The sequence below is a fragment of the Telmatherina bonti genome, assembly GCF_933228915.1.
Source record: "Telmatherina bonti genome assembly, chromosome: 6".
In the NCBI taxonomy this organism is placed as follows: Eukaryota; Metazoa; Chordata; class Actinopteri; order Atheriniformes; family Telmatherinidae; genus Telmatherina; species Telmatherina bonti.
Genome location: NC_136624.1, coordinates 34,068,799 through 34,085,501, shown reverse-complemented (window position 1 = coordinate 34,085,501; position 16,703 = coordinate 34,068,799). Strand labels below are relative to the sequence as shown.

The 16,703-nt window shown below is 37.7% G+C and overlaps 2 protein-coding genes across 2 annotated transcripts; both read left to right on the top strand.

Annotated features, from left to right (window-relative positions):
* Nucleotides 1-3,256: 3,256 nt before the first annotated feature.
* stx16 (syntaxin 16) lies at nucleotides 3,257-11,918 on the top strand. Its single transcript, XM_079241695.1, has 8 exons — nucleotides 3,257-3,662; nucleotides 6,993-7,100; nucleotides 7,251-7,391; nucleotides 7,520-7,682; nucleotides 8,015-8,103; nucleotides 8,541-8,684; nucleotides 9,519-9,599; nucleotides 10,534-11,918. The coding sequence occupies exons 1-8, from the start codon at nucleotides 3,537-3,539 to the stop codon at nucleotides 10,633-10,635; spliced, it is 954 nt and encodes a 317-aa protein (XP_079097821.1). The 5' UTR covers nucleotides 3,257-3,536; the 3' UTR covers nucleotides 10,636-11,918.
* A 1,392-nt stretch (nucleotides 11,919-13,310) lies between these two features.
* Nucleotides 13,311-15,908, top strand: LOC306757005 (EEF1A lysine methyltransferase 3-like). Its single transcript, XM_079241969.1, has 3 exons — nucleotides 13,311-13,519; nucleotides 13,656-13,767; nucleotides 15,439-15,908. The coding sequence occupies exons 1-3, from the start codon at nucleotides 13,358-13,360 to the stop codon at nucleotides 15,834-15,836; spliced, it is 672 nt and encodes a 223-aa protein (XP_079098095.1). The 5' UTR covers nucleotides 13,311-13,357; the 3' UTR covers nucleotides 15,837-15,908.
* The last annotated feature ends 795 nt before the right edge of the window (nucleotides 15,909-16,703 follow it).

Below are 16,703 nucleotides of genomic sequence, written 5' to 3'. Positions count from 1 at the left end.
CCTTATGGGAGTTTTCTGAAACAACGAGGTAGGTCTTTTACTTTGACTATTACTCAACTAAAACGGTTTAGTTCCATTCTTACCATTGCACATTACTCGATAGTCATCTACAAGCAAGTTTGCTACTCAGTCTTAGGATTCCTCCATATGTGAGGATCCACGTGAACTCCCCCAGTGTAAATCACGAACAAATGATTTTATCATGCAGATTTCTGTTTACATGTTAGAAAACATGGGTGTGGGTCAAAGTTTTACAACAACATCTGGACAGCTGAACAGCTGCCCAAAGTCTGATCACAAGACGTAAGTCAAACTGCTGTCTATAGTGACAGAAAATTATTTAGATAGCTGAAAACAGGCCAAGCACCATCACATTTGGACGTTCTGCTTGTGCAAGTGAATGTGTCCATCCACAGTTCCATCAGCTTAATCAGCAGCGCCAAACAACACATCGTTTTAAAACGCGCATCCATCAGACAGGATTAAAGAATGAAACAATGGTACCTAACTGACTGACATGTCCTGTAAACTTACCAGGGTTGAGATCTGAAAGTGCTGAACAGGTGTTTGGACAGGAAGAGGACAGATAGCACACCCTCCCAGACTTTTTTCTTCTTTTCTTTATAAACTTGTTTCAGAGCTTCAGAGCTCAGCTGAGCTGTCCCAAACACGCAGCAGCACGGACCTCTGATAGGTTAGCTGCCTGCTACTAGTGGGTAAATGTCTGCCGCAGTATTAGTGGATATAAAGGATTAAGACTGAAGGGAGGAGGGGCCTTCAGCGACATAATTACAGTTAGTGGCACAACCCCACGCGCGCACGCAGACGCACAGACAAATGCAACGCTCTCTGATCTGATCTGCTGTTCCCATCCAAACAAGTCATTGCATTTTCTACATATTCATACTCTGCTGTTCACAGCTTTAATATGTAAATATGTGAGTGTCTATACAAAATAGAATATGTAAATAAAATGCATTGACATGCAGAATATTAATTTATTTGTCTCTAAAAACTCTGGATAGGATAAAAAAAAATATGTTAAGTTTCAGCATATTTGTTCATTTAGCTCATTTGTATTAGAATGAGCCATCCACCTACAGCAGCTGATGATGTTACAAAATGCTTCCCATTGCAGCAATCAAATAAAAAAATAAAAACATAAGTGAGTAGACAACAATAGAAATGCAGTTGTGTGAGAACTATTTCACTCGGTATAAAAAAATTTTTAAAGTCTCAGATAAAATCTGAAAAGGATCATGGATAGAAATTAGGTTTTAATAAGATACTTTAAAAAGAAAAACAGTGAACAGATTGTTCCAGGCCTTAGGGACTTTGACAAGAAATGTTCTGGTTTAGGACCTCAAGAAGAATTTGAAAGGAATCTGCCAGAGAAGACCAGGCTTTTAAGGCCCATAGGGTTCTAAATGACAAGATAATTAAGGTCATGATGAACTAGTCAAGAGTAAGACCTTAAAGATACAGTGTGTAAGAATTACTAGCATCTAGTGACAAAGATGGGCACAAAAATTACTTCCAGTCATAAGTGCAGTTGTGAATGCACCATCACTGGAATCAAACTCTTGCAGTTCCAGTGTGTCAGGTGCAGCAATGTAAGGCTGGAAATTAGTCAGACTCTTCAAATTGTTTTTTTGTTTGTTTGTTTGTTTGTTTGTTTCGTTTTGTTTTTTGTTAACAACTTTTTTGTTAACAACTTTGTTATTTATGTATTTAAAAAAAAAAAAAGATGATAATTAAAAAAAATGCATCTCCTTATTCATTATTTAATTTTGATATCCCTGAGAAAAAAATATTTGACAAATGTTGGATATATATATATATATATATATATATATATATATATATATATATATATATATATATATATATATATTTTTTTTTTTTTTTTTTTTTTTTTTTTTTTTTTCCTGATGAACATGTAACCTCATCAGTGTGATGGTATTGGTGAAAGGTGATTAACTCTGATTATGGAAGAATTATGAGAGAAATCACCCAGATGCACTTTCAATGAAAAGGGCTTGTTGCTGCATCTGTTATTATAATTATGTTGCACATTGCATATATATACATATATATCACTGTTTTTGCACCTGTCACCATTGAGTGGTGACAGGTGCAAAAACCAGTACTTCATCAAAACCAGTACTTCATCCAAACCAGTACTTCATACTGGTTTGGATGATCTCTTGTGGAAACGTAATGGGAAGCAAGGAAGCGGAAAGTTGGTTTGGTGATTAATTGTCTTCTACTTCATCTACATCTGTAAGTTTATGAGTTTATTATATTTGTAAAGTTTACTATATGTGTCCATTTTTCTACTTGTCAGATTTTTTGTACCGTTTGTTTTATTTATAATTGTTAAATCCCTATTATTGTATCTTCTTGTCATAAATTCATAAATTTTACCAAAGTAAGTTTTGTTTTTCTTTTTTTTTTCTTTTTTTGGTTGGTTGTTTTTTTTTTTGTTGTTTTTTTTTTTTTTTTTTAACTTTACTCTTGTGTAATGACAGCTGTTCTGCCAGTCAGTCTCCATTTTGTAGTTGTTGTAGAGACTTGGGGGAATCAACAAACTGATCAAGAAAGCTGCTTCTGTGCTTGGAGTAACTCTGGAGCCGCTGGAGCTGATTGTCCGAAGAAGAATGTTGCACAAGCTGATGAAGATGATGGAAGGTTCTTCACACCCTCTCTACAATACAGTGATGAAACAGCAAAGTGTGTTCAGTGACAGGCTTCTTCAGGTCCACTGTAAGACTGAAAGATAGAGAAGATCATTCCTGCCAGCAGCCATCAGCCTCCAGAAAAAAAGACCTCCTCAAGTTATTTATATACTACAATATTGAATTTCCCTTTGGGAATTAATAAAGTATTTTTTTTATTTCATTTCATTTATTTAATTATGCATTTATTATATTTGTCAAGTTTATTGTATGTGTCCATTTTTCTACTTGTCAGATTTTTTGTACTGTTTGTTTTATTTATAATTGTTTAATCCCTGTTTTTGTATCTTCTTGTCATTAATTCATAAATTTTCCCATAGTGAGTTTGTTTTCTACTTTATTCTTGTGTAATAACAACTGTTCTGCCAGTCAGTTTTGTAGTTGTCTTCTTTTCCTATGCTGTAGGGGGCAATAACACCTTTTAGTTACAGATGGAAAGTACATTAATCTATAGTAGAAGAAGAAACGGTCTACGCAGGTGTTTACGTTCTTCTACTTCCGTAGCTCCGTTAAAGCGGAATGACGTTACCAATCTGATGTTAAAATCCAAATTTGACAGGAAACTCTTGATTATGTTACCTATATTTTAATATAATATTTAGAGATGATTAAATGGTCAATATTATTCAAATCGTTTGATGTCCACTGTTGGCGCTTTATGGCGAGTTTTCCTCGTTAATCGCTGAAAAAGCTAAAAGCTAGCGTTAAGTTAGCAGCGCGTCAGTGGACGTAATTTAATCATTCACCGGCTGATCCGCACTTTGCCTTGTGTTAATTTAGATCTCAAGCAAGGCAATCATGGCCACTAGGCGTCTGACTGATGCCTTCTTGTTAATGCGGAACAATGCAATCCAAAACCGGCAGATATTGGCAGAGCAAGTGAGTACATACGACCCCCGTCTGAGTACACGTAGCAATGCTGCGGTGAGTGGTCTGCATCGTTTTGACATTTTAATGTGTGTGTTTGCATATAGCCAGCCACTGAGCCCTCATAGCTAGATTTAGTTGTGTATAAATAGAAGATACTTATTAATCACAGCGTATTGTACGTGGTTAGTGCTGGTGTTGTCCCTAGGTTCACCTCTAGATAGATGTTTGTGGCTCTGAGGGGAGCGAGGAGGAGGATGCTGACTGTGCAGACATGTTTGCTCAAAGATGCCAAATCACGACAAAAAAAAAAAAAAAAAAAAAAAAAAGTAAAATAATTTTTAGAAAAAACAGAGTCAAACAGCAACTTAAGGTATTTAATAGGGCTGTGACGATATGCTTTTCTCCCGATTCGATTACGATTTTTTGGGTGCCAATTCAATTTATATTGCGATTCTGCCAATACTTTGATATTTCTGATTTTTGTAGATTAAAAACAAAATAAATGTATAAAACTTCTTTTTAGCTCGTCATTTCTCTTGATTTCAATGAGGAAGAAAACAACACAGTAGCCAGACCACCATTCTGTTGCTTTAATGCCCAAGAAGATGTGTAAAAAGCTCAATAAAAACAATAAAAATGTCAAACATTTTATAATGGATTATTTTTATTTGTTTGGAAAAACATTTTTTTTAAACAAAAAAATCAATTTTAAAATTGTGAAGCAAAAAAAATCCAGATTTTTTATTTTTCGATTGTATTTTCCCACCCCTAGTATTTAACGGGAGATTTATTAAAATGGACATAAAACACTATAATTTTGTCTAAATAAATTGTCACTCGAAACTTCATACATGTTTATAATGTCCACATGTGCTCCTCAGTAGCAGAAAGATAAATAACTATGTTGTGGTTTAGTCTAGATCAGTGTTTATCAATTCTGGTCCTCAGGCCCCCCTGCCCTGCCTGTTTTAGACATGATCCTCCTCCAAAACACCTGAGCCTGTTAACAAGCCCTTCATTTCATTCAGGTGTGTTAAAGTAGGGTCGCCTATAAAACATGCAGGGCAAGGGGGGCTGAGGACCAGAATTGAGAAACACTGGTCTAGATGAAACTGTACCTGTGATATGTATGTGAACTAGACTGGAGCTGGATGTCCTCTGCACACAAATGCAACATTTACTTTACATCCACAAGAAACGTACTGGTTTGGATGATCTCTTGTGGAAACGTAATGGGAAGCAAGGAAGCGGAGAGTTGGTTTGGTGATTAATTGTCTAATTTTCCCACACAAGCAGCCACAAGATTTCTGTTCAAACCCACAGCAAATGGGCCTCACATCAGGGAATGAGACATGAAATAGGAACTTGGAGATGCAAAAAAAAAAAGAAAAACTCCAAACAACTGCAAAGACGGTCTCTCAAAATATCCAGATTTCTCTGCTTTGTTTTTCCTGAAGTTTAGTCAGCCTGATGAGGCCGATGTCTCAGCTAGTACTGCTCAATCCTGAAATTTATGTCATCATATTACATTGTGCAAACAATATTATTCTCTCATTTTTAAGGTAAAACTTTATTTAGAGAGTAAAATGTAGCAACACAGTCTCATCTTATTCCCTGACACTTTTCCTGAGCTGCTGAAACCTTGCAGGTGTAGCCTACATGCGACTAGTCTCACTCCGTTGTGAATGTTTTAACTAGTTACATCCTTGCTGAGGTCGATTCAGCTGTTAGTCTTTCACAGAAATAGTTCACATGTGAGGATATTTACAATCATTGGCAATGAAAACAGGCTATTTGTATTCTGTCACTCATAGCACAATACAAACAAAATTACGAAGCAATCTTTGACAAAATGAAAAATACTTTATTAAGCCCCACGGTAAAATTCAATTTGAGCCATTAAAACAACTTAAATAAACATGCACACAAACAGAGTGAAGTCTTGTGTGCATCTATACAAAGCACAATGCAGATTGGCATTTTTGGTTTGTTACTTGAGGTAAACCAGCAAGTAATCCCTGATGAGAGGAAGATGCAATGAAAATCCTTCAGTAGAGCGTTTTTGAGCTTCAGATTCCTGTTTGATTTTAAAGGTTATGTTCAAACTCTGCATCACATATGAATTAGATGTAATGACACTATTAAAAGTGATCATATTAAGGCAAATCGTAAGTAGAATCTAATCTGTTTCTGAAGGAGGTCACTGGTGAGAACAAAAGAAACGCTCTGCTCGATCTTGTGACCACGGGACCTTCTTATAAAAATCTATTCACGCTACATGAATCTTTCCTTCCGCATTTATTACTCTGCTCCAACCAAACAAATTGCGTGTCTGAAATGGAGAAAAGTCAGAAGTCACATGTTCACAGTGTCTTGCTTACAGCCCCCCTTTTCTTCAAGTGTCTGTGTTCTGTGTTTGTAATCATTGTTGTAGATTTTATGTAGTTATTCATCAGTGTTACAGAAAACTGATAGTTTGTGGTGAATTGAATTGATTCTGTGTTTTGTTTTGTTTTTGTTTTGTTTTTTTAGAGCAATTTGCAATGTGGAAGGTGTTTCAAACTAAAGCTATTAAATAGTTTAACTGAGATGCTTTTTGTTGTCTTGTGACAGAAGAATGAAACACAAAGTGTACAGACTTAATTGAACCTGCTTATTTTGCTAGTACGAGATGAGCATTCAGCTTATTGTATCTGTCAGGGGTAGAATAGCCGAGTTTGCGAGAAGCTGGCAGTTCTGTTTGTAAGTTAAAACAACACACACAAACACACTGGAGATGCAATTATTCCAAACAGCTCTGAAATTTTAGTGCTCCTTCTGCTACTGTGGGTGAGATTGCATTGACTATACGAGACATATCCTTATTTTAAACACTTAAAATTCTTGTTTCATTCTTTTAATATCCACTTTGGACAAGCCTTTCTTAGTCATTTCTGCCTCTTTAGTCTCTATCTCTTACATGTTATGATTTAACCTGAATTTATTCAACTTATTGCAAAGTTCTGCATTTGTTTCTGCATCCACGCCAGCTGTATGTCTCTGGTTACGGCTAGAATGAAAACAAGCAGCCAGACTTGATTTATAGTTACGGTTTCAATTGTTTTGAGCTAGATGCAAAAACATCTTTTTTTCTTTTTTTTTTTTGTATTTTCCATTGACTTTTGGGCCTCTGTTTCTCTTACATCTGCCTTTCTCTCATTTTCCTCTCTTTGCTGGATGGAACAACTCTCCTCTCTGACAATCACATTAGGAGCTTGATGAGGTATTGTAGCCGCTTCTCTTCATGGTAGAATAACCTGCTTGGCAAAAATGGGACACCATTGTCATCACAGTTTTGCATTATTATATAAAACATGTTGATCTTTTTTTTTTTTTTTTTTAAAGTTGGCTGATGATCGAATGGCTCTTGTGTCTGGGATCAGTCTGGATCCTGAAGCTGCCATTGGAGTCACCAAAAAACTGCCACCCAAATGGATAGAGGGGGTTGATGAGGTAAAACTGCAATTAGATGAATATTAAAAAAGAAAATAGAGATCAGTAGATCAGTGATTATTAATTTGACTCATTCCTGGAGTCATCAAAGCACAAAGTGATTCTGTTGACAGTTTTTTGTTTAATTAATTGCTAATCATCGCCTTACAGATCCAGTATGAAATCACACGGATTCGGCAGAAGATGAAGGAACTGGCCTTACTTCATGACAAGCACATGAATCGTCCCACACTCGATGACAGTAGTGAAGAGGAACATGCTATTGAGATCACTACTCAGGAGATCACACAGGTGCAGCCATTCTACCAGCAGTGCAGCCGGAAAGAAGACTTTTTCCTCCACTGGAATACAAAGAGACTTATGAGTGCACGTTGCATTGATTCTGCTGTTTAAGCTCGTAACTCTTTTCTTCTTTGCAGATGTTTCATCGATGCCAGCGAGCTGTGACCAGCTTGCAGTCCCGCTGCGGCCACTGCACCGAGCAGGAGGAGAGACTCTTAAGAAACGTGGTGTCGTCTTTGGCACAAAGCCTGCAGGAGCTCTCCATCAACTTCAGACACACACAGTCGAGCTACCTAAAACGTAAGAACTGGTCCAGGCCTGGTCTCTAGGGCAGGGTAAGTCAGCTCAGTCCTACGAGGTCCAGCAGGTTTCATATGCATTTCTGCTTCAACACACCTGAATCAAATGAAGTGGATCAAGCAGCCTATCATGTTCGGCACAAAGGCTCAGTAATTTGAGGCAGCTGTGTTGGAACAAGGATACATAGAAAACCTGCTGGATTGCGGACTTCGTAGGACTGAGTTGAATACCCCTGCTCTAGGGGAAACTTACTCCTTTCTGTGCTGTCATTACTGCCGAATCTAAGACTACATTTCTTTTATCATCAAGTTTCCTTGTGTTTCATCCACCAGGTATGAAGAATCGTGAGGAGAGATCCAAGCACTTTTTTGACTCTGGGCCTTTAATGGAAGAAGATGAAGATTTAGCTCTGTATGACAAGGTGAGAGGCGTTGCCATATTTGTTTAAATAAACACAGTTAGATTTGGACAGTTTTACAATGGAAATATTACATGCATGAGCACAAAGGAAAGAAAAATCCATTTACTTTATTTTGTTTGTAAATGTAAAGCACAAGTGTCAAACTGCTGACCTCGAGGACAGGTATCCTGCAGGTGAGTTAGTGTCTCCATGCTCCAACTCACCTGGCTGGTGTGTTGGTGCAGGGAAACAACAAAAACCCACTGGAACTTGGCGCTTGAGGACTGGAATTTGACATCCCTGGTCTAATGCAAGAGCTATCATGACTTTAAATGAGCTCAAATGGATTTTAAAATAAAGCACTCTGAGTGTTTGCTGAGGGTTTCTGTGAGGAAGGAAGAGGCTTCATCTCCCTGCCGTCTATTTGTGTTAAAACTGTATCGTTTCCTGTCTTCCAGGGGTTCACAGATGACCAATTGATGCTGGTGGAGCAGAACACAGTTATGGTTGAAGAACGAGAGAGGGAGATCCGACAAATAGTGCAGTCCATCTCAGATCTGAATGAAATTTTCCGAGACTTGGCTGGAATGGTGGTGGAGCAGGTATTCGTGATGCAAACCAACATGCAGTTGTGTTTTGGAAACGCAGCTTTCTGTACTTGTCGCTGCAGAGCGAGAGCTGTATTCATAGGAACTCAAATGTAGGATGTTAAGATCAAGATAAGCAAGTCCTTTCTTGTTGTCATGCGAGTTGTCTTTTGGGAATGTTTCCTAGGAAATCCAACATACTGGAGATTTACTTTTCTGACTTCGTAGTCGGATTTAGAAAAGTCAAAGTCTCAGTTGTTATTAAGTCAAAAGGACTACAGGAAGTCTGAAAAACTGCATTTAAGTCAGAACAAAATGCTAAATCATGAATAAATACAATTTGAATTTATTAAAAATTCTTTAATGAAAACACTTTAAAACCAAGCATGTCTGTAGCTCCACATAGCTTACGGGAAGCAGCCGTCCACAAACTCGCAGCTCATATGTTGCAGCTCAGAAACATCCTGAGCAAATTTACACATTTCTATTCACTTTACACTCAACTGAAACGAATTAATGTGTCAGTATGTTGTTTTATGGCATATTTAACATAATATACCTTTTTTAAAGTAACTGATGACTATAAAGTCACTGAGATGCAAATGTTTAAAAACAAAAACTGTTGTTATTCACTCTGTATAAATGTGGGTTTCTTAATAAGTGTCATGATTTGTAAGATGTGTTCTGCATTTTTCATTTTTTATGTGAAAATATGTGAAAGGAAAAATACTTTTAGTTTTAAATGAAGCAGCTGTAGCAGTGACTAACATGACTGCGAACCTCCAGTACACTACATAACTCATACCCCGAATGATTTTCCTCTGCTAATGAAATCTCTTCCTCATTAAGGGCACCGTTCTCGACAGAATCGATTTCAACGTGGAGCAAGCTTGTGTTAAAACGGAAGATGGATTGAAACAGTTACAAAAAGTAAACACAGTATGGTCTCACTCACCTGTTATTGTATTTTACAGCGTCTGCCTGGTCAAATAGATGTTTGGATTAGGAAGGTTTGAAATAAACTAGAACAGGAGTGTCCAGCTCCGGTCCCTGAGGGCCACGATCCTGCAGGTTTTCCATGCGTCCCTGCTAAAAAAAAACACTCCTGACTCAAATTAATCAGCCATCGTGCAGAACTTCATTGTCTCCTGGATTCATTCAGTGTAAGCCAGATGTGTTGGAACAGGGATACATGGAAAACCTGCAGGACAGCAGCCCTCAACGACTGGCTTTGGACACCCCTGAACATGAAGTATCAAAGCAAAAGCCACGATGAGCAATGTTCATATTCTATGATTGTAAAGTAAAGCACTTCTGATAACTTAATAAGATATCTCACATCATAGCTTAGTGTCAAGAATGTTGTTTTTCTCTGTTTGCATAAATGAATAATGTTTCCTTAAAGGGATACTGTGTAACTTTTGTCTAGTAGAGGGGCTAAACCTGTAACTTCCCACTGGCCGCACAGCACTGTCGCAAATATAAACCGTTTCCATCCGTGTTTTGGAATCGTGTTTGCAGACCAGTTTGACCAGCTGATAGCAAAGTTGTTCGGATTCAGGACTTTTTCCAAAGGATCCTTCACCATTAGAGGATAGGGCCCTGGTGGAGGCTGATTAGGGAGTCACGTTAGCTTTGATCTGTAGCTTTCATAGTGCTAAATCTACTGATACATTTATTATTATTTTAGCCTCATAATCTGACAACTGGATGTTGACTGGGATTCAACATACGTGTTTAATTTACCTGACAGCAAAATAATGTGTTGGAGTTTCATGTCCTAATTGAGTTTTCACATAAAATTATTTGTATTTTTATTTGGAAAATTGACTCATATTTAACAGTTGTTTTGTTTTCCTTGCAGGCGGAACAGTATCAGAAGAAAAACAGAAAGATGCTGGTCATTTTGATCCTCTTCATCATAGTCATTGTTCTAATTATTATTCTTTTTGGAACAAAGTTTTAGTAATGCCTTCCGCTGGTGTCTGCTCTGTCTGGGTGTTTGTTGTGGACTTGTGTGGACTTGGACTCTGCTTCAAACGAAGGTGTCTGCCTTTCATACCCATCAGGAAACATCATCAGTTTCCAATCTCTCCAGGTTCCTTTTGGACAGTGCTGGGAGATGTGTTTTTTTGTTTGTTTGTTGTTGTTTTTTTTTGTTGTTTTGTTTTTGACAAAAGAAACAATCAGTAGTCAGGTTGAGTTGTGGCTGTTTTACAAAGCGACAGATTGTGAGAAGGTGTGTGAAATCCTGGCCATGATGACTAAAGTCTTAAAAGCAAACACATAGGCATGGGTGAAAATGGACTACCGATGTTAAACTGCTAATGTTGAGTGTTTTCTGCTTGAACTCGGAGCATTAGCTGTGATGTCGTACTAAAATGATGCATTTTAGTCTAATATCACGAAAACACGAGAGCGCATTTATGGAAAACATGCAGCAAGTCCAGTTTCTTGCAACACAACATCGACACCCTGTCTCAGTATTGAAAGATGTAAAGAGAGTGTTTTGTATTGGATCTACACCAGGTAAGAGTAGAATAGCCATTTAGTACCAAAACATATTCCTTTGGTTGAAGGACCATCTGTTATTCTTATAGCCCTGCATTAATAACAATAATAACGTGAAAGTTGTGGTTACTCCACCGCTGGCCTGAGGAGGGAGCACAAAGCCACGATGCTCTTCAACTTCATCCTGATTTTTTTTAATTGTACTCCACATTCGCTGCGCTTTACATGAAGTGCACATTTTAAAACACTTGTTTTTGTTTTTCCATGGTCCTTTCATTAAGTGCTACCTTTTTAAACTCTTGCAGTTTGCACATATTGACGCCTGGAGGGGATGTGGGTTATGTTTGGATGTAATACTACTGTCATCTGTTTGATTATAAAATTATTTATTTTCTGATATCTTCAAATAGTCCAGAGCTGCTGTTTGTGGGAGGTTTGCTGTTTATTGAGAAGAGTGTATGTGTAATATGAGCCCAACAGTTATTGTCCACTCCACTGAACTGTGATGTAGTCCAACACGAGATCTGAACGCAGCCTTATCATTTTTATTATTATTATCATTAGGGTTGAACACATTGCATTTCATTTGGGTGTGTTGGAAAAATACATGTTTTTGTGTTTAAAAACTAATCAACTGAAAAGAAATAGCTTTATTATCTGTATTCAACTCTACACTTTATACAACTGTTAAATCATCTTCGTCATTCATGTGAAGCTCTGTGGAAGAAAAAAAATGATTTTGTCGTAGTGGTACTACATCATGTTTTGGTTTTTAAAGTAAAACAGGTGAGAAGACGCAAACTTTTTAAAAAATAAACCTGGAATAAGATGGGCTTTGTGTTGTGTTCTGTACTGTAGCATCAAAACTGTGCAACAAATGAGATATTAACTAAATAAGGCTGATTGATCTATCTATCTCTCTATCTCTCTCTGCTGCAATACCCCAGATTCAAATCAATGACTAATTAGCAGACTTGTGCAGAGTTTGATGACAAGCTCTGCACAAGTCTGCTAATTAGGTCTGATGTGTGCCAGGAGTGTTGCAGCAGAGAAACTCCTATTTGCAGGACTGTGGCACTCGAGGATCAGAGTTGCCCACCCCTGATCTAGATCTACAGATGGATATTTCTGTTAGAATTTAAAAGTCCTTGTTTACCCTTTTTATTTTATCAGTAGTCTATAATGTGCAAAGATGACACCTTTGTGAGACAGATTCAACACAGTGTTGGAAATGTTCCTCAGATTTCAGTCTAGATTGACGCGGTATCGTCTCACAGTTGCAGCAGATTTGATGCAGCCAAGGACTCAGTGGAAAAGCTGAGAATGATCTGTTCCACCACATCCACATGGTTCTCTGTTGGAGGCAATTAGAGTACAGTGAAGTCATGTTCAAAGTCCAGTGTGAGATTATTATTTTAGTTTTGTGGCATGGTGTGTTGTCTTGCTGGAAGTAGGCATCTGGAGATGGTAAACTGGTAAGTTGTAGCTTTTAAACCATGCTCAGTTGGGAGTAAGTCTCACAAGAAAATATCCCCCACATTTTCATACTGAACTAACACAAGGCAGGATAAATCCATGCTTTCATTAAGTTAACAGCAATCAGTCTATCACCTTAATGTGGCAGATTATACTGAGACTCATCAGACCAGGTAAAGGTTTGGTATAGGTGTGAAATGTAGCATTTGGTGTGGTCTTCTGCTGCTGGAGATGGTATTCTGCATACCTTAGATGTAACTAGTGATTATTTTAGTAACTTTTCTCCAACCAGTCTTTCCATCCTCTGACAGCTGCTGCTTATTGGACATTTTCTCTTTTTCTTTGTAAACTCTAGATATGTTTGTTGAGCAGGTTCAGAAATACTCAGAGCAGCCTGTCTGGTGACAATAACCAGAATCTATAACTTTAATCCATTTTCCTCTTCATTTTTATACTCTGTCCGAACTTCAACAAGTCATTTGGACCATGTCTACGTGGCTGTAGGCACTGAACTGCTGTCAGACAGGTGGACCTTGTAAACTGTCTGCAGAGTGTGAACTGGGTTGCAGCTGACCCAACTTGTGACGTTATCTAACCCGGAAACACTGTTTGCGTTTAACGTGACCTGGAAAGCGACGACTGAAGCCAGGCTGCTCATCAGCTGTCATCTCCACTGAAACCGCTTTCATTCAGCATCAGGGATGAATGCTGCTGGGGAGGAAGACGACCCGTTCCCCGCCGAGGACTGCCTGTTTGCTGAGACGTTTTCTCAGGAGACTGTGTATAATTTAATGGGTGAGGAGCTGAAGATACGGCAGGTGTTCGGCGCCGACCTCGGCGTGGCTGCGCCGGTGTGGGAAGCTGTAAGAGCTGATGCTGTTGATCCGGTGCTTTGTGGAGATTTTGTTGTATCTGTGTAATATGTATTTGTGTGTGTGTGTGTGTGTGTGTGTGTGTGTGTGTGTGTGTGTGTGTGTGTGTGTGTGTGTGTGTGTACAGGCTTTACATCTATGTCGTTATTTGGAGGATCAGTCAGTGGAGATGAAAGGACAACGCATTATAGAGCTGGGAGCAGGAACTGGTTTAGTTGGGATTTTGGCAGCTCGTCTTGGTATGTCAGCTGTGGAAGTTTTTTTTTTTTTTTTTTTTTTTTAAAGCATGCTAGATTGTACTTTTATTTCCTTTGTTATTTTTGTTTATTTATTTCAGTATTATTACACTATTAATGTCTGTATCGATCGACACCAACAAGATTTTGATATTTTTCTTGCAGATGGCTTTGGGGTTGAAAAGCTACAGAATGTGAATGAGCCAACCAATACTGGGTTTTGTTAAGCTAATTTGCACTGTTGCACTTACTTTTCTCATGCAAACAATTGTTTGTGTGGTAAAAGGGAAAAAGTTATTTTTCTACATTGTTTACCCCCCCCCCCCCCCCCCCCCCCCCCCCCCCAAAAAAAGAAAAAAAACAACAAAATATGCATTTAAAAATGTTCTGGTCTGCCATTTAGATTGCTAATAAAATATGTTGTTTGACAAATGTAATTTTTATAATTATCTAAATTAAAGAAAAAAGAATTACATTTTAGATTGCAAACAATAAGTATTGGTATTGGCGATACTTGGATTTACTTGGTATTGGATCGATACCAAAGTTTCCAGTATCACTCAGCTTTAAGGGCCATAATATAAACTTGGTTTACCCTCAGTTCACTCGGTCGTGTGCCATGAAGCCAAATCCTCTGTTTTTCTTCTGTGCTTTTCGCTGAACTCTAACAGACAAAACAGTTGAATAACGTTGCAAACAAAAGTGTCAGACTAAAATATTAATATTTGGTCTCTGTGATGACAGCTGCACACTAAAAGATACTTGAATCATAAGTTTGACAGATGTTTGTTACTTGAATATATTGTCAACATAAAGGATTTGGGCCTTAGTTTGTCCTTATACATGTCTCCAAAGTGGTGATGATCCTTTTTTATTTGAATAGAACAATCAAATAACCCCAGTCAAGTTTCTTTACAGCGCTAAAAATTCAAGGATGCTTCGTGCAGCACCCAATTTTTCTTGTGCCGTGTACAAGCCCAACAAATGCTTTTTTCAACACAAAATGACCACTTGCAGCAAAAAAGACGAATTAAGATTAAAAAAAAAAAAAAAACAGTGAAATAAACAAATAGTTCACACACATTTAAACAAGAACAGAATATTTGTAATTATTCTGGTTATAAAATTACCATGAAGCAATGTAAAATTTCCTCAGTTAAACATAGACAAAACATGTACTGAACACAAGATGCCACATAAAAACCACAAAATGAATTGGACAAATGGATAAAATAATCATAATTGATGAATGCTTCGTAAGAAAATGGCAACAAAGAAATACAAAACATATTGCAAAGAATGCAGAATTACTTCAGAATTGCAAAATGATTATGCACTGATGTAAAACAACCATGAAAGAGAAAATGACCACTGAAACACAATAACCAACCATCACGAGGCACATGTGATGTTTTAATAGAAGGAATTTAAGGAGTTAATGTTCATACGTCTGCTTCATGGTTTGGTTGTTTGTGTTTGAGCTCGAGTATCGTACAGAAAACATTTTTCTGCACCTAAACTCTGCAGTTTTATTCGGTAGTTTAAATGACACCAGTGTTTCAATGTAGACAAATGTCAAGAAAGAATAATTTAACTCTTGTAAGGATTTGTCTTTAATGCCTGTGTTTGATCTAAGAGTTTTATAAACAGCTTTTGGAATATTATTTATTTCAGGTGCAGATGTGATGCTGACAGACCTCCCTCTGGCTCTTCCTCAGCTTCAGGCCAATGTTTCTGCTAACATGCCCTCCTGTGGCTGGCCCTCTGCTCCGCCCACTGTCCTCCCTCTATCATGGGGTGAAAACCATCTAAATTTCCCTTCGGACTGGGATCTGGTGCTTTGTGCAGATATAATTTACCTCCCAGATACATACCCACTGTTAGTGGAAACATTAGTTCATCTGTGCAGACAGGAAACCACGGTGTATCTGTCATCCAAGATGCGCAAAGAACATGGGACTCCTCGGTTCTACGATGATTATCTACCAAACAGATTTAATGTGGAGCTGGTGCAACGTGATGAGAAACAAAATAATCATATCTACAAAGCAACTGTAAAAGCAGAACCATGATGGGAGAGACATCCTGCTACACAACCGTAAAGTGTCTTTGGCTGCATTTTTATCCAACAATAAAGAAGGTCAAGCTCCATTAACAGATCTATTTATATATTTATGTTGGCTATTTTATACATTTATCTTTGATTTTCTGTTATGTTCATGTCTTTAATAAAGGTTTTAATGTAATACAAGTTAATGCAAAGTTGTGGAGATTTTGTTGTATCTTGATATTTGTTTTGTGTGTTTTTAGAGGTTCTCTAAATCCTCTTAAATCTGGTGGGAAGAAAAAGTTTCAGTTCAGTTAAACAGAAAATTCTTCCTTTTTTCTTTTTTTTATTAATTGGTTAAATGATCTGTTAGCCATCTATAAACTATCTGTACAATTAGTTTGTTTCACACTGACTGTAGACTAAAAGTTTGTGTTCATTTGCGTGAGTAACACAAAACTGAAGTAGTTTTAGTTTGACGAACTTGACCAATTTCCTTAGTTGTAAATAGATTAAAATCAAATTACATCGATCAGTTCAGCTTTATATTGCATCACTTCACAACAATGTTCTCTCATGGCACTTTCTAGACACATCAGTTTGAGCCGATTCATAATAAATAGCCTAATTAAGGAAATACCAACAGATTGCATTGAATATTAACTTGAATGCAATCCCCCATCCTGAGCTGCACGAGGCGACAGTGGAAAGGGAAAAACCTCAAGCAGAACCCAGCTCAGCGAGGACCGTGATCTTCCTCCATCGGGGTGGAGAGGACAGGAAAGAGAGACCAACACGGACTGCAACTTTTATCCAGCAGCGCCTGCAGAAAGAAAAGAAATATCTTAAGGATGTCATATGTTTCTATATGGAATATAAGGGATGAAAAGGA